An 18,753-nucleotide genomic window follows, 5' to 3' on the forward strand; every position below is an offset into this window, starting at 1 on the left:
AAATTAGAATATAGGTCAGTATACCTGATAAATAGCAGAGAACCAAAACACGGATATGTCGGTTTTATATTTAGTGGTCTTTTTTTATTAAACAAACATTTATTAAATTACTTTTCCAAATATTTTAAAGAAAAGATTAATGGAATCTTTATCTCCCAACAGATTTTTCGAATACTAGGAAAGACTGTAGTTTGCTACTCTATCATTTTTGATCTAAGTGATTTCTACATGTCTCAGGATGTTATGATGCTGATTGAAGACATAAAGGTATTTATGTAACTTTTCATTTAAAAAACTACCAAACAGTCTGTTGAAGAGTAAACTGTGCATTTTGATTGAAATATAAGACTAAGAGGGAATCCTGTATAATACGTACTTTCTTTTTAATATGTAAATTGTTGAATTTATGCTGTAGTGAATATTAAAATGAATATCCTGCTAATCCAGTATGAGTGAATATCTGTATCCAACAAAGAACTTACTCAGAAGAACTAGCATGTGCTGGAGTACAGCAGACATTTTGTGTCTTTGGGAAAATAGGGTTTCTTGGTGGGAAAAGGTATGAGATCTTTTTATTAAAGCCTTAGCTGGAGGAAATTCAGTATTGAAATGTGAGAAGGCATTTTTCTGGTGTTAAATCAAAGCAGAAAGACTTTAGGAGATAATATATAAGCACTGTAGGTGTCCCTGCTGGAGCAGGGGGTTGGACTAGATGATCTCTAGAGGTCCCTTCCAACCTCAACCATTCTGGGATTCTGGGAAATATAATTCATCTTTGCACTAACATTAAAACTTGCCTTCCTTCCCTAATTCTAGGGAAGGTAGCAGGGCAAAGTTCACTTGCTAAATCTCTTTTCCTTGAGCAGCTATTTCCAGTGCATAGAAATCTGCACTGGTTATTTCATGCTAGTGGCATGTTTCAAGACCCAGATTCCCATGCATACTTACTAGGTCAGTAGTTCAGGACCTCCTACTGTCTGTGATCAGTGTATAGGGTAGGAGTTATTCTCAGAAGCAAACTCGAAAGTGTCTTCTCCAGAAAAAATCTATAACTGTAAATGTTTGAATATTAGTTAAGGTTTTTGTAACCTATTGGATTGTTGAGTGGTGCTGTTATTTTAAGATAGAAATTGTTTTAATAAGTTACCCTGTGTGCTCTGATATTTTGCACTTGTGTATTCTTTTTTTTAACTGTCTAACATATATTTCTTAACTAGAATGCCCTGCAGTTCATTAAGCAGTACTGGAAGATGCATGGTCGCCCACTATTTGTTGTACTTATCCGTGAAGACAATATAAGGTAAAGAGAGAGAGAGGAAAGCATCATTTGTAATGTGACTTTACCTAATTACAGGATTAATGCAATTCTGTTTAAAATTTTAGAGGGAGCAGATTCAATCCAATATTAGATATGCTGGCAGCCTTTAAAAAGGGAATTGTTGGAGGAGTGAAAGTTCACGTTGACAGAGTACAGGTATCTTTTTTTGTTTGTTTGCTTTTTTCTGAATGTCGTGTTCATATTTCCTAGTATTAGTACATATATTCCCATTTCTTTTTTATGTAAGTTTTAAATATTTGATATCAGGAAGTTCAAATGAGATTTAGAAGTTTTTGTTTTATCTCAAAAGAAACATGAGCTTATTATTTTTCTAAAATTGCTGATCTTCATAGAGGATTGTCAAAAGGGAGGAAGATTTCATTTTTTCTCTTCAGCATTCATTCAGCATTACCACCAAAGGATAAATGCATGATATCAAGCATGGAGGGAATTTTTTTTTTATTAAGACTATCAGTGAGGTAAAAGGGTGTTTCAAATATATTAAAATTCTATCTTGAAACAAGTGTGATCTAGTTTTAATGTATTGCAGTCTCATTTTTAAAGAAGGAATGTTATCCCATTAAAATGTGAAAATTACTGTTTGAGTGAGATGCTATGTTTAAATTAGGTATGCTCTAGTCGATTCATTTTTAACTCTCACCAATTGAAGATCCCATCTTTGTAAGAGAGACCAAAGACTCATTTATGATTCCTTGTATTCTAGAAAATCATGAATTTGTAGAAGAGCTGGCTCATCTGTAAACTAAATACTCATAACTATAATGGTTAAATATATCCCTGTAATGTTTTCAGTATTTATATATTTACATTACTTGCATGTTGGCCATGCAGTCTCTTGTTTTCATTTACTTTTTCTTTAGCAAAAGTTTTCACCTTCACTGTTTCTATCATTGTCATATGTTCAAGTGAATATGCAAGTCAAAGAATGAATGACACTATCAATAACTCCAAACAGTTTTTACTTCAGTCAGCTAGTATTTACTACAAAGTTCTGTACAATGAAACTGGAAATCAAAAGATCCTAGTATATGCATATGCTTAGCTAATAAGAGCTATCAAAAACATTCTGTTAAAATTGCTTTAGTGTAATACCTTTCCTTCTAGAAGCATATACATAGGAGACTGGTATAAACTTGGAGGGAATGATAATGTACATAAAATTTTTGAATGCAAGATATTTGTATGCTGCACGTGATGTGTAAAATTCAGCAGCGTGTTTAGATTAAGGAATTGCTGCAGACTAGGAAATGCTTTTATGCTATGTTTTTGTAAAATATCATTTTGTGAGATTCATAGGTGAAATAGCCTGTGAGATACCTGAATAAATGGGAATTATGGTCCAAAATATAGGTACCGTGCAAGACTAAGGAATGTGAAACTTGCAATCTCAGATGTTTTTCTCAGACCAGTGGGGTGTATTTTTTTGTTTTATTTTTGTGTTTTTTTATGGAGCAAGCAAAAGAGTAGCAGAACCCCAGAAAAAAAGACATTAGGCCTGAGAGATTTCTTGCTTTCTTAAGTAAGACCTTAAGAAAGAGGGGGAAAAATATATGAAGTATAAAGATATGTGGGACTGTAGATAGAGCAACTACTTTCCTAAAGTAAACCACCAGAAAGATAGAGAATTTGGCTACCAGATCAAATGACCACTATATAAATATATAGATCAATACATGTATATAGATATATATGCATCTATGGATTTTTTTCAATTTTAATTGTTAATTTTTAATTTCAGACATTAATATCTGGAGCAGTAGTTGAACAACTTGACTTCCTAAGAATTGCTGAAACAGAAGAGTAAGGCTATATGTAAATAACAATGATAAAGTATTTGATAATTATGTTTTCTGAACTGTGAAGAAATTACATACTTATTTTTTAGGACACCTGTATTTAAGAGCTTGGAGGAGTTGGATCTTCCAAAACATTCAAAAGTCAAGAGACAGTCTAGTACTCCAAATGTTTCTGAACTTGAACAGCAACCAGATATAAACATTAATGACTGGAAAAACAAGTCAACATATGAGATTCTTCAGAAACTGAGTGTAAGAAAACTTGATAAAAATACAATATAATTTAATGCTTATGAGGTGATAAATAATGTGCTGATACTCTTCTTTACAGCAGCCTACTGAGATGAACATCATCACTGATATGGCTTAATGTCAATGATTGTCATGTGTCTAGAGTCTTTTTAAATATAACTAATAACATATAATGTCTGATATTCTTCATCTCCAAGGAATTTGGCTCTTCATAGTCCTTAACCTTATAGAACTGATCCTTCATGCTTTAATTATTGGCTTTTGTTTTTCCCAGCTATCCAAATCTTTCTCTGGTAATACATGACTGTCTAAAAGGGCAGCAATTTGTCATGCAACATATGAATAAGTACTTTATTTCTAAATTAAATTAAAAAAAACCTTCAGCAGTAGGTATTCATTATGATAGACTGAGTTTTAATAGTGAGCGAGAGTTCCAATCTTGTATTTTTCCTGTGTTTAGGTGACTATCAGTGACTGTTTCTAGTTCAAGTATCCTAGTTCAGCAGGAGCACATCAGTTATTCTATGTGGTTCACATCTGTGCTGTAAATGACAAAAGCCTAGAGCAGAAAATCAGGAAATATTTTTTGAGGTCAAATGACTACAACTTAGTATGAAGCTAGAGCAGCCTCTGCAATAAGGAGTGAAAAGGATAGGGGATACATAGAATATTAAATAGTTGCAATGAAGGAACATTCCCTCTCAAAAATGAATTTTATAATTAACTTGAGGAAAAAAAAGGCCCTCTCGTTTAATTTCAAATTTGTAATAGCTTGGCTATCTTTGCGTCATTGCAAATCTGAAGGTTGGGGTTTGGGGTTTTGTTTTCTTAGGATTGCAATTGCCTAGCAAGTCAAGCATTACTCTTGAATATTTTACTCAAAAGGGAAGGACCGTATTTCATCACAAAAGAAGGTAAGAGCTACTTTCATTTGACTATTCTGAATATTTGAGGAAGCAGCTGTCTGTGTGCTTCTAATGAACATGAATAATGGCCATGCATGCAAACACTTACGTAGCTATTTTCTTCATCATTAAAGCAATTTCTACTTTAAATGGATGTGCACATTCATAGAGTGGAATGAGCTGCAAAATGTATGTACTCTTTTAGATTGTTTGTATGCAGCTTCTGTGCCTGTTTACAATTCTGAACATTTACGTATAAAAAATGCACATGACCTTGTGTATTAAACTGCAATTCAAGACCCTTTGTATAACTGTATCAGTCTGAAATGTATGGAGCTTTATACTGATTATTTCTTAAATTTTATGTAATCTGACTTTATATCTGTAGTTTATCCTGCTTTAATTTCATGTAGCAGAGAGTAGGTTTTAAAATCATTTAAAATCATGCAGAATATCCTGCTAGGCTTCTGGCTTGTGGCTTATGTGCTGCAAGCTCCTCCTTTTCCCCCTAAAGACTCTTGTTTGTTCAGCTGCCTTTGCCTCCTTTCAGAAAGAGGGGGATGCTAACCAAAAACAAACAAACAAAAAAAATAGAAATATTACTTGATCTTTTTTCTCAAGCAGTGCAACCTGCCACTTCATGTTTTAGATCCCTGCTTCATAATTTTGACAGGAGACAGCTGGTACTTGTGATGAAGAGTTGTCATGTTGACAACTGTATTGTAGATATTGTATCAGGATTGCTATATTAAAAAGGTCTTGGAAACAATACAGAGCCGAAAAAACATCGCTGTATTTCAACATTGGATTGGATGTTGGCCAACCTGAATCCAAAGTCATGGTCCGCATCAGCACACAATGCATGTTTGGGCTTTTAAGTGAACTTTGCAGCACTGTTATCTGTACTGTTGTTGAACCATAGCAGCAACCTTCCCTGCTCTGGAAACACCTTGAAGCACACTTTCTAAACTGCACGAGCAACCAACATACAGCCATTTTTGACCATTACATAGGGACAATGAACAACAACAAAAAAACCCTACTTGATAATGTTTAGGTTGAGAAAATACTGTTGTGCCTCTGATTTTAGAGTTAATACATACTAGGTCTTTTTGTTCTATGCAAGATGAAGCAGTAGGTGGTGATAACCTTTTTAATATGCACCTTGTATTGAACGGTCTGAGTCACTGACTAAAGTTCCTAACCTTATCTGAATGGAGATTACTGAAACTGACATTAAATAATCATACAGTCAATAAAAAATAAACCCCAAAATAAAAGCTGAAGTTCTAGTTGACAGACAGTAGGCTTTGTATCCTTAGGCTGTGATTTTGTGACTCAACTTTCACTACTGCCGTAGATGGAGTTCACCACTGAGGGACTAGCATGAATTCTAGAGGCTAACTCAAACTTAAATGATGGAACATTCAACATAACAGTCCTCACTGTATTCCCTACGTAATCGAATAGATACCACTGTAGCAGGCTACTGCACCACAATCATCTATGGGTGGCATGGGAGATTTACCTATTGTTCTGCCTAATGCACTGTCATGTAATAATGCAGCTGGACCAATTAGTCCTGCTGTAACACAGCTGTCAGACTTCTCTTGGTGGGCATTCTTACTGAATGCCAGTCCCTTTGGCTGCCTTTTAAAACAACCATTAGTCTATGACTTGCATAGGCATGAGTCTGTGCAGGCTCTGACTGCTACTTGTGTATGGAAATGGGACCGTGTGTCAACTTTCTGAGCTTTGTTAGGATTTGTTTTCCTTTTGAAAGCTCAACGCAATGACTAGGAACTTAAACAAATATAGAGCTTCATCCTGAATATGGAGGCTTCATAAGGACCCAGAACCTTTCAATGAATTACTGTTCACCTTCGCTAACAACCTCCCATATCCCCTGCTAAGACACAACGATAAAAGCAGATCAACAACATACTGCTGCTTTGGAGTCCTACTTGTCCCTGAGGATCTTGTCCAGCGCATTTTATCTTAGTACAACATCCTGGAGTAACAAAGATCTTCCTATACTTCATGACTTCTCTGAAGCTTGTTTGATGTGACGTAGAATCAGTGCTCTTCACTCCTACTTTTTTTTTTTTTTTTAAACGTGTTTAGGTACAGTGGCTGACCATATTGAAAGAATCTACAGACGAGCTGGCAGCAAAAAACTCTGGTTTGTATACAGTTATCATCATGTTTCTTTTGTTTTACACCAGCATAAGTAAAGCCAGATCCTTACATATTAAAAAGGGATAAAAAGGACAGCCTTACTGATGAAATTGTCATGTTTTAGTGCAGGTGAATGTCTTGTCCATAATGCTTTAAAATTTAGGGGGTATTTCTTTAGTAGGAACTTTTTGAACATAAAACAGCAGTAAACTATTTTTGTACTTTTATTTGCAGAAGATTTCTAGTTGAAATCAAATAATGAAAAAGATACATTTTGAAATTTATTTTAGGTCTTGGTAAAATAACATCAATAGCTTTATGTAGTTAAGGTTGGTTTTTCAAATGAAAACAGTGTTAAACTTACATAATTAGTTGCTTATTATCCTGAAATAATTTGGTTTGACTCTGACATCAAAAGGCTTCAGCAAGTGGGCTGGTATTTAACATTGTTTATTAATCTGTTTGTCCTGAAGCTTAGTAGAAATTTCATTTCTTATTATCAAAGAAATGATGTGAGCCTGTCCTGGAATCTGTTCTCTTGCTCTGTAAGCACCACTAAGAGATGAGTTTGCAAATTTACAAACTGTTTTCTGTTTTTCCTTTTAGTTTGTTCATACAGTTAAATGGACCTTTGCCAATACAGTAGATGCCTGCCTTGTTGACATTTTAATAAATAAAAATCAGGATCATTTTTAGAAACAAGCCATATAAACTGTTTTTCGTTTCTCTTCCATGATTGCCATGTGACACACATAGGCTGGTGTTGCGCTACAGTGCTGCATTTGTACAGAAATTTTCTTCTTCTATAGCCCCACATATTACTACCTTACTGGTACATGGGAAACAGGTAAAGTGCCCAGAGGTCTGACATGGAGCTTCATGAGATTTTTTTCTGGCTTTTTATTTGCACTATGATGGTATCAGCTCATGCATTTTTGAAATGCTTTGCTCTCTATCTTTAAGGTGCACTGCAGTCTTCACAGGAATCAACGCCAACTGGTTGATGAATTTCATACTAACATTATAAAATATTACAGCTTGTTCACTAGCTCTGTTGATACATAATTTTTTTTGCAGCTACAAAGCCTGTGCTAGAAAATGCTAAATGATTCATTGTGTTTCTATTTTGGCAGGAAAATATTCTTAAAACAATTATTTTTTAAACATTACCATTTCTTAATTTACCCGCTGTTTTTGAAAGTTATAGCTAGTTTTGAAACTTGTAGTTTACATGATTCTCTTCATTCTATACATGTGAATTATTAACTTGATGTGGAAAAAACAAAAAACAAAACAAACAAAACAAAACAAACACAAAAAAAAGCCTTAGTGTTATTTTTTAACCTTATTGGAAAATATGTCACAAAACAACAGCTGATATCTTTGACTTGTCTGTTCTTCAGATGATGCCAGAAAAGAGAACAAGAAGCTTTTTTAATGAAGTTTGTAGTTTAATGACTTCTACCTAAATTTATTTTTAATCTATTAATCTATATTTTGACTAGAGACTAATGAAAATCCTGAGAATATTATATAAAATCTGACCTGAAGTCCACATTATAGATAATATATGCATTTTAAAGTTAATTTGGTGATTTCTCAATGTGGTTCAAAATTATAATGAATTCATTAAACTAGCTTTTGATATGTAGTGGGACTGCTCTGTTTTCTGCCCTCAGGTCTGTTGTGCGCTTCGCAGCAAGTCTTTTAGGTAAACTAGTGGACAGCCTTGCACCATCTATTACTAATGTTTTAGTTCAGGGCAAGCAGGTAAGTTTTGACTTTTGAGAAATGTATTAAGGAATGATAATAGAGAAAATAAAGGCCTTCAAACTGAAAGAGCCTATTATTTTATGTTGCTTTTTTTAGTAATACAATATAGTTTAAAAATCCTTATCGAGAAAGAGGAAAATAAGATATTCTAAGTAGTACTTACATATGGCGAGAGCTAATTAATTTGCTTTAATGGTGTAATATTAAGCCATATTAAGCAGGCAGTCCAGTGTACAATCTGGGTAAGAAAGGGAAAGGGCATGTTTTGTGTAAATCCTTAATTTTTTCCCCCTTGCTTTCTTTCAAGAAAAGAGATGGATTCAAGTAGTAAAGTTCAGCTTTTAAAGATCAGTTGATACAGCCAAACTCTCTGTAACTGAACACAATAAGACAGATGGGTGCCAATTGATTTTTCACAAAGAACAACCCGTTAAGAAGAAGTCTTTCAAAATTCTAGTTTTCTGCCCCAGAGCTTAATCCTCAGCATTTCTTCCTTTCCTAAGCAGGACTTTTAAAAATTACGTTTATGGAGCTGTCTCCAAGCAACACTACTTAATTATTACCTATTTTTTGTAGTGTAGCATGTATACGTGTATATTTATCTATATGCAATGCTCTGTCCTTACCTTACTCCAGACTGAGCTCTGGCTGTGTGCTTCTGGTGCTGCATAGCTGCAGGGCAAGCTGCATGGGCATGCAGCATGAGTGCTGGTGCTTTTCTTTTTTTCCATGTTTTTAATCTAACTTGCTTTCATCAATTCCTTTTATCTCTCTATAAGATAATTCATTAGACAGGAAAAATTCAAGTTGCTGTGTTTCACTGACAGTAGATTAAAAACAGATTAGAATCTTCTAACAGTATTAACAATCAGAAGTCACTGAAAGCAGATTATTTTTATATTGTGAAATTTTAGCAAGAGCAGAGTTCATTAAGCATAATTTCTGAATTATTTATGCTTTTGTTCCTGTCCAAGTCTTCTGAGTTTTTTCTAACATACTGCAGGTGACACTTGGAGCTTTTGGCCAAGAGGAAGAAGTTATTTCCAATCCCTTGTCCCCAGCAGTGATTAAGAACATCATCTATGAAAAGTGTAATTTACAAGATGAAAGAGAAGCTGTAGTTCAGCAGGAACTTGTCATACATATTGGCTGGATCATCTCAAATTCACCTGAACTTTTCAGTGGAATGCTGAAGATACGGGTTGGGTCAGTAAAAGATCGATTGTTGTTCTTATTACTTGCATTGCAACAGAATTTAATGGTGTGCATCAACTGAGATTGCAGCTTGTTCCATTGCAATAATGGTTTATATAAGATAACTCAGCAAACTTTGTATACTTTGTATTTTTTCATATGCATGCTTAAAATTACTGTGCCAAAACTGGGTATACAACTAACAATTAACAGTGTACTCTGGAGGAAGGGCAGTATAATAATTGCCTGAGGTTTCTTTATAGCAAAGTCAGCTGTAGTTTTTTTTTTTTTTCTCTTTTTTTCTTCCGAGTTCAAGCCGTACCATGTTAGAGCTTAAAAACAGAAGCACTGTAGCGCGGTCTCACAGCTACACTTGGTGCAGCACAAGCAGGCAGCCCCCAGCTGCCTTGTCCTGCCATCAGCCAAGGGGCAAAAGGTTCTGCCTTGCTCACCGATGGGCCATGAGGGCAGTGACCTCATTGTGGACTGCATAGCTCTGCATTAGCCACAGTGAGCAAGTCTGTCAGTGGTGTAATGAGTTGGAAGGTTCTGTGTTAGAAGAAAATTGGCCTCAAACTCATACTTGGAGCAATGAAGCACACTGATCTGATGTTGAGAGGTTCCCTCGTGGCAGCAGATATGCTGCACAAATAACAGTTTGATTTAGTGTCTTGTTATTGATTTGTTTTCAGGCTTCCATGTTTGAAATAGATGAAGACCCTGACAGGCCTATTACTGTAAAAGCCTCCAATGAACTGGTTCTGTATTCTCCTCTTAGCTGTTAAGAGTTTGGTGGGAGGTCCACGTCTCTACATCATCTCATGCCAGGACAAACAGAAAATACTACTGCATGAGTTGCACACTGATGTGGTTGAGTCATCAGTGAAAAATGAACCTTTTCCTGAAACGAAATTTTATTTATTTTGATGAAAATATACTGTTCACACAGTAAAATAAATAAATATAGAAAACTTTATATAATGTAGTATTCCCCCATTGACTAATCGTCTGCCATATCTTGCAACTTTTGCTGAATGGTCCTAGAAGTCTCCAGTGTACAGCACAGTTGAATCAATCTGCCTGCTATCTTAGAAGCCTGTGAAGTTACTCAGAATCCTTCAGAACTAAAAACCACAATCCAAAAAAAATCTTTACCCTGTAGACTAAATAAGCCAATAGCTGTGGAACCTGGCTATACTGGTGATGAGGTGAAATAAGTATATTTCACCTATAATATGAAGTATTCCTGACTGGCTTGCATTTCCTCTCCAGTAAATGGAGTATGGCTTTTTGACATAGGACAAATGATATAATGAAGTGTAGTATGATGGGCAGTTTAAAGATCCAAGTTAGTTAGGTATTACTGTGAAAAGGGAAAAGAAACTTACTTGGACTGAGGCAGTACAGTAGTAAAGGAATAAGCTACATGTTCAATTATCCTAGTTCTTTATATGTATCTATATATTATTTAATCTTTGAAATTATATAAGAGGTTGCACTGTTTCTGTATTATGTACCGAAGTTTCCCTTCCATAATTCGCCAAGTTCAGCCTCTTTAATGCCTAAGGCTGAATACTGGAAAGGTATTTCATAATTTTTAATCAAATCTTTTCAAAATGGAATAGCAAGTGAAAAAGATAAAGTGATAATTGCAGAAAGGAATTTCAAAGACTAAAATTGTAAGTAAAAAGTAAATTCTATTAAAATATAAAATCACTTAATTGTGTAGCTTTTAAACTCATCAGAAAAACACATATATTATCAGAGCATAATATTGAGTAGGAATTTTAACATCAAAAGGCAGCTGAATGTTTGTTGTAATGAATGTGAAAGATGCAGGGCAATATGTGCTCAAATATATCTTCCCTTTGAACTGTGTGTGTACTTCACAACCTATTTCTTAGAAACTACACAGTACTACTTTCAATTTATATATAATGCAAACAAATGCTAAATCTGGGTATATTCCATAACAAAGTAAGAACAAGAATATATCTTCGATATGTCATGCATCTCCTGGCAGCCAGGTGATACTCAAGAAAGCTCATCTGCAATTCTAGAAAGATATTATTTACTAGAGCTTTTCCTGATTGTAGGAGAATGGTTTTAACTAATGAATGTTTTCCTCATTTTACTTCAGATGGATTATCCATGCTATGAAGTATGAATTACAAATTCGTGCTGGGGACATGCCACCCCAGGACTTATACCAGATGTCCCCTAGTGAAGTGAAGCAGCTTCTGCTGGATATTCTTCAACCACAGCAGCAGGGGAGGTAATGAGGGGATTGGGTTTGTGGTACCTGTTGTCCTTCATGATAGACTGTTCATGTAATCTGCATTTCTGAAATACTTTCTTAAATAACTAGGTATCTGTGATCAGTAGTATCAATACCATCTATTTTATCTATAATTATCAATAATAACACTAATAGAAATAATAATGCTCTTTTTTTAAGGAGAGGTAGTTGAGATGTACTACTTCATTCTTTCAGCTGTGTCCAGATTTTACTTTTAATATTGCAGTTAACTTTTCACCTTTATCCTACCTACACTACCTTGATAGTAGTCATCTATATACATTGACAGGAATGCAAAGCATCAGGTTCCTAGATGTGAGGAAATCAGCCAAAAATTACTGCAGTAACTTGCACCAGTAAGAAGAGTTTGTCTGCTGTTCAATGCCTACATTCTTCTAGCTTATTCTATCATTTAAATATAGATTTTTTTCCAGGGTAAGCCTAACCTGGTATTTAAAGTGAACAGTATGTGTTTCTAATCCACTGCATGGTATTTTGTAGATGCAGTTTCCCTGAATTATACTTGTATAATCATTTTAAATATTGACGATAAAATCTTAAAATATTATAGTGAATACTAATCACTCCTTTTTGCAAGGTGTTCAGATTTTGTTGTCATAGATGCCAAACAAATTGTGTTTCTACATATGCAAGAGACCTTTGATTTATCCCAGCATTAGTTCATGGTGACTTCATCAACTAGGCATGAACTCAACCTAATATTGCTAATTGTACTGCTTTGAATAGACTTTAGAGTTAGTTCTTCTACTGCAGTTACATACGGCATGAACGCATAGAGAAACCACATGCTAACCTCTACATCCTAAGCATCCTGATTTGGTTTTCCTCAAGGCCTAAGCTATTAATACTGCATATGCATCATTGATAGATACTTGCTGTCACTGCTTACCCTGCCATTTTCTTTGCCTGCAGAAGCTGGCTGAACAGGCGTCAGATAGATGGTTCTCTCAATCGAACTCCTGCTGGATTCTACGACAGGGTCTGGCAGATCTTGGAGAGGACTCCTAATGGTTTAATAGTAGCGGGAAATTTTTTACCACAGGTAAAATATGCAGAGATGCAGTTATTCCTACTCCCCATAATTTGTGATTTTTTTTTGTTAATATCTATAATATGCCCTTCAGCTTAATGAGTCCTTTCCTGATACTTAACAATTATTTATGTTTTCTATTCAGTTCTGTGTTAAGTACACTTATGGAGGTCACTTATTCCTATCAAAACATAGTTGTAAGAGTCTAAGACTAGAAGGTCCTCTCCAAGGCATGGAGTTCAGAACTGTGCTATCACAAACTCTCATAACAGTGGTTATATTTCTTAGTTGTATATTATTTATTCAAAAAGTAAATAAGGCTCTGTCTGATATTACACAAGTTGTTTCTCAGCAAGAATATTATTTTTTTTTCCAGCAACCCACGTTATCAGATATGACGATGTATGAAATGAATTTTTCCCTTTTAGTTGAAGATATGTTGCAAAACATCGACCAGCCGGAATACAGACAAATTATTGTGGAGGTTTGTGGCCTACAATGAGGAAAGTTTTGTAATAAGTAACTGAGGCTCAAATATTTCAAGAAATAGTATTTAAACTATTACCACTTGTTTCAGTGCTTCCTTCACAGGTTTTGTTTGATTATGCAAGTTTTTGTTAAGCTTCTCAGAGCACATGTTTAAGTGTTTGAAGTTGACAGTGCAAATGCAGATTATTTGCTAGCAGGGGTGAAAATGAGTAAAAAGAGTAATTCCAGAATCACTTTCCATAGAGGCCCAAGCCCATGCCTCTTCCTAACACTTTTTTATAGGTAAAGCAAAGACATCAGTTTGTCCTGATTCTTCTTTCCCATTTTGCTGACACTGTCTAACACATCCCTTTGTGTTAGTCTGAACTGAGTAACTTCCAGTCCCCTTAAGTTCCAATATCTTACAGCAAAACAAGCTCATTAGAGCACCCTTCTTGAACTTCTTTCCCACCCTGCGCCTGATGTAGCTTTCTGAATAAATCAAGACCATCTGTACCCTCAGAAGCCAGTAACTCTGCTGCCAGTTACTGCATTCATTATTGGTTCCCAAGGACCTGTCTCTGCTGTGTCTGCGAGTATTCCCTCACAGTGAGATGAATTCAAAACCATCTCAACTCTCGCTAACAGCTAATGGCTGTGCTGCCTGCTGGAATAGGTTGCTTTTTCTAAGAGTTATCAAAGACAAAGATGACCAATATAGACTCTAGTATCTGTTTCTAGTCACTATAAAAAGTCTCTTATGTTTACCTTCCTGTTTTAAAACTCTTTTAGGTATAAATTCTAAATTCTCTTAAGTGGAAATTCTTGGGTCTACTCATTTTACTTTTTGTAAACTTAGATACTACTTTGTTTTATAAACTTAGTTCAGCATTTGCTCCTTTCTCCCTCCTTTAGCTGAGCAACTAGCATTTGTGCAGCCATAGAAAACAAAAACTGGACAGTAACTTCCTGACTCCCAACAAAATAAACGTTAATGTTGTCAAAAACTTGCTCATGGTCCTTAAATAGGCAGTTCCTAGAAACTGTAACCTTTCATAAAAGCCTGCTTTTTCTGTGATTCCTTTATCAAGGTCAGAATTCTATCATCTGTACACTAGTGCCATTACTAAGTTGCTTACTGCTTAAATCAAACATATGCAGTTATTCAATGTGCTTTTTATTTAACTCAATTTTAACAAATCAAATTTAAGGTTTTACAGTCTTCTTCTTCTTCTCCTCTTCTAGTTGTTGATGGTTATATCAGTTATTTTAGAGAGAAACCCTGAGCTAGCTTTCCATGATAAAGTGGACTTGGACAAAGTGGTGAAAGATGCATTTAATGAATTTCAGAGAGATCAGAACAGGACAAAGGGAGCTGAAATACAAGTGAGTAAAATACAACTGTTTTACAGAATTCACCATTCTTGAAATTGTTTCTAATTGTTAATTCTGTGAAGTTCAGAATAAAAAGCCAATTGATAGTTCAGGTTTTTTTTTCTGTACTAGAGTTGTATTAGTGACCTAGAAAGCATTTAGTCTCTGATGTTTAAAAACTATGATGAAGCAGCTTCTAAGATTTACTTCACTATATAAGATTTGTTCTTCAAAAATCTCTAAGCATTCTCAGTTTCAGTGCCTTAAAGCTCTGGAAATCTGTAATAAAACCCCATTTTGGGTGGCTGAAGTGGAAATATGGATAAAGCTGTTGGACAAGTCCTTCTGCTACTGAGGAACATCTTACTGGAACAGCCTGGAAGTACACTATGCACGATATTCAGAGAAAGCAATGCTACCACTGAATAATGTCATAATTCATAAAGTCTATTTGATGTCTATTAGATTTGTGATAATGGCATACTATACTAATAAGCAACAGCACTTCTAGTCAAATTCATCTCATTTGTAAGATGAGGAAGGATGTGCTGCTCAAGTATTCACATAGAATGGTTGAGGTTGGAAAGGACTTCTAGAGATCTTGCCACTACTTTTTTTGTAATGAGATTTGAAAGACATGGAGATACACAGCCCCAGCAACACACTACTGTGTGGAAGTTCTGTTTTTTAAAAGGATACAACTTTCTTCAAGTTGTGACTCTTTTGGCCTGCCCATTTTACAGAATAATGATTCTGTGGTTGCTGCCATAGCAGAAATAGATGCATCATCCACACACACTGGCTATTAAATATGTGCCAATACGCACAGTATATGCCAGGTAGCTCTAAACTGAAAACAAATAAACAAAAACCTCCACACACATCTGTTTTATATTGGTGAGGTCCTAGCTTCCATGTAAGTGATGGGTTTTTATTTTACCCCAAGACCAGCTTTTACAAAAGAAAAAGCTTTCCTTGATGACATTAGTTAGGCAATCATGATTTCTTAAGTCTTCCTGTGGTGATTATGTTTCTCGGCTTGGTAAGAGCAGCAAATACTACATGTGAATGAATAAAAGCAGTTCTACAAAAATGCAGTACATAAATACTACTTTAAATCCTAGTTAGAATGATACTTTTTGTCTTTTAGGAAGAGGAATCCAAATTTAGAGTTGTATGTAGAGTTGTCAGCATGTCAACATGTACTGAAGGACCTGCCCATAAAATCATACAATGGTAGCACAGGAAGTTACCATGCAGCAATCTGCACATTCCAGGAGAGCACTCGTTCTCTCTCATCCAGTGCATTTTACAAATATTAAGTCGAAAACTCACTAAAGGAATATATGTACTGTTTTATTAATCTGATTTTCATGCATGCTTGGATAAGTACATTCTCAAGTTTTCTTGAAATCAAGCAGAACTACCCCACACCTTTAGAGTCTGGTAAACACATTTGTATTTTTAACTTACCTGTAATTTAGCTGCAGTGAACCTTTTTCTGCCTTATGTAATCAACGCTAATGGAACTTTTTTTTTTCCTTCTATTTTAGGATGACATGACTGCATTTTACAACACTCATCCATTAGGAAAGAGGGGAACATGCAGTTACTTGAGTAAGGCTGTGATTGCCATACTGCTGGAAGGGGAAGTGAAATCAAGCCATGATGATCCATGTATCATTAGCTAAAGCTTGCAATACTGCACAAGAATTATTGCTTTATTTCCTTTTTTTTTCTTTTTTTTTTTGTGTGTATTTTGCATGCAATGCTAACATCCTGTTTTGAAGAGCAACCTTGGCTATTCATACAAATGTATACCATCCTTACTGAAAGGAGAGCCATTAAAGACCCTAAGTGCCAACCTAGTTTATTTTCCCTCAACCATGATACTCATACCACATGCAGTTAAAATGATGTTATTTGATTAAGTTGAATGCAACTGCATTTATGATCTTAAATTACACACTTAGCATACTTTGGTAGTTTAGAAATAAATGAAGTACAAGATACCTCTATTTATTTGTAATTAGAAAAATGTTACTGTTAATTCTAAAGGAAATTCAGAAATTATCTTGAAGGTCTATAATTAAGATTGTGGAAGTCTGAAACCTAGCCTGTTTTTTGGGTTTGGACTTTAAAGATAAAAGAGATGAACTTTAAAAGTTATTCCTAATGTATTTTCTGTAATTTTCTGCCATTGATAGCACACAGAGCTATTTTTGGTTCTAATTTGTTAGTATATAAATTGCTATGTGGGTTTCACACTCCTAGAATGACTTTATCTCTAGCAATAAATATCATTGCAATTTTCCAATTGTTTAAACATTTACAAGTTGACAAGGGAAACATATAGTAACAAGATGATAATGTGTGGAAAAAAAGGGGGGGAAGCTGTATTTAAAATTAACATCAAGGCAAGGAAGAAAAAAAAATGTATTGAATAAGTTATCAATGCATGAAAGAATTCAAGATACATTTATTTATCATCTAAATGTATGAAAGCAATATATGCTAAATCCTTTATTTTGGTAAAGAAAATTAAAAGCAAATGCTTGTAAAACCTGTCAATAAAAATGCTTTTAGAGTTATACACTAAAGCTCTCATTGACTTTATGGGCAACCTGTAATGTCTTACTGGATGAACCCAGCAGAACAGATCTTTAAAATATTTTATTTTATCAGAACAAAATATATTCAAGCTTTACAATTGGCCCTTAAACTTTCTCATAATAAAAGTAATAGTGAGTAACTGTAACTCAACAAAAACCGAAAAAATCAGAAGAAACACAGACTAGTTACTTACTGTTGGGCTTCTACTGTAGTGTGTAGTAGAATGTTGTTTGAGAGACTGCAACATTGCTCCAACTCCAGCAAGAGGCTGCAATTAAAACAGCAACCTCAATTGGCAGCAGTTCTGAATACTGAATGAGCCACTAGGTTAAAAAAGCAATCCAAGAATTCATTCTTAGTTCAGTATTCCATTAAGAGTTATCAAGTCCAACAAATTCTAGTTGCCCCCCCCCCCTTTTTTTTTTTTATAATCTTGCTTGCAGATCTCTGGAAGACTATGGATCAGTTATTAAATGTTTAACAAGTTAACAAATATAGCTGGTTCCAGTGTGGGGTTTTTTTTTTTTTTTTAACTCTTCAAAACACTTTCATTTTTAAGCTCCTTCCCATTAAGAGAGACTGCAATATCACTAGTCTTCCATGCTTTCTGTTACTATAACGGAGCAATGGAGCTACCCTGTAAAAAAAAGGGCAGTGCTTAAATGAGAAACCGATTCATTTCAGAGTCTTCCAGTCTTCTCCACAAGGGCTATGGAAGATTTCTTCAAAACACTGTTCTGCAAACTTACTCCAAACAAAACCAGTATCTCTTTTCTAGTCTTATTTCACATCTCCCTTTAACTTACTTATTTCCCAAAAGAATGATCTGGCATAACTGAAATCTTGCATATTCTATAAAGAATTGCATATTCTTGCAAATCTTGGATATTCTATGAAAATTCTATATTCAGACAGTTTAAATACAATGTGTATAAGCAGGATTATAGCAACATGGATATGACAGTTCAACTCTACAAATATATGTCCATAATTGTTATGGATTCTGATGGTATCAGAAATGAGACTCTGTATCTTTATAGAAAGAATTTAGAATTTAGTATTAGAATTTAGTATTAGAATTTAGTATTAGAATTTAGTATTAGAATTTAGTATTAGAATTTAGTATTAGAATTTAGTATTCTGTGGATGTATAGATATTATGAACACATCACTTCCTACTGACATCACAGTCATTCTGGGAACCCCCAATAATGTTCTGCCAATCTGTTAACAGCATAAGAAAATAAGGCCAGGCTCTGTATTCTTAAAATCTTCCTTCTATGAGACCCACTAAGAACCTATTCAGTTTTCTCAGCTAAAGTATTTCTTCACAGAGTTTTCTGGTTAAACTCACCAGGTTTCTTTGCTCAGACTCGATGATTTTAAGCACAGACTGGTGAAACTAAGGCTTAATGGACATGTCTGTTTTATAACTGAACTGTCTACAATTTTTCACCTGATACACTGATAGTCAGAGACCTGGCTGCATGACAGCATTAACTAGCGCGCTT

General features: G+C 34.8%; 1 protein-coding gene across 6 annotated transcripts in view; it reads left to right on the plus strand.

Moving 5' to 3' along the window:
• Positions 1-16,742, plus strand: part of PHKB (phosphorylase kinase regulatory subunit beta) — a 57,440-nt gene extending 40,698 nt beyond the window's left edge. For 5 of the 6 annotated variants that reach the window (XM_088530870.1, XM_088530871.1, XM_088530867.1 and 2 more), the window contains 14 exons: positions 163-267; positions 1,218-1,300; positions 1,384-1,474; positions 3,078-3,139; positions 3,225-3,387; positions 4,220-4,301; positions 6,417-6,474; positions 8,150-8,240; positions 9,247-9,449; positions 11,578-11,712; positions 12,670-12,799; positions 13,164-13,271; positions 14,501-14,641; positions 16,183-16,742. In XM_088530870.1, the coding sequence (XP_088386996.1) occupies positions 163-267; positions 1,218-1,300; positions 1,384-1,474; positions 3,078-3,139; positions 3,225-3,387; positions 4,220-4,301; positions 6,417-6,474; positions 8,150-8,240; positions 9,247-9,449; positions 11,578-11,712; positions 12,670-12,799; positions 13,164-13,271; positions 14,501-14,641; positions 16,183-16,320 (1,590 nt within the window). In that variant the 3' untranslated portion in view covers positions 16,321-16,742. Of the gene's footprint in view, positions 1-162; positions 268-1,217; positions 1,301-1,383; positions 1,475-3,077; positions 3,140-3,224; positions 3,388-4,219; positions 4,302-6,416; positions 6,475-7,226; positions 7,318-8,149; positions 8,241-9,246; positions 9,450-11,577; positions 11,713-12,669; positions 12,800-13,163; positions 13,272-14,500; positions 14,642-16,182 lie in introns of all 6 variants that reach the window. The other variant, XM_088530869.1, reaches the window with a different exon arrangement.
• The last annotated feature ends 2,011 nt before the right edge of the window (positions 16,743-18,753 follow it).

The sequence above is a fragment of the Tinamus guttatus genome, unplaced genomic scaffold, assembly GCF_059628265.1.
Source record: "Tinamus guttatus ecotype Peru unplaced genomic scaffold, ASM5962826v1 Tinamus_guttatus_pri_ptg000389l, whole genome shotgun sequence".
NCBI classification, from domain to species: Eukaryota; Metazoa; Chordata; class Aves; order Tinamiformes; family Tinamidae; genus Tinamus; species Tinamus guttatus.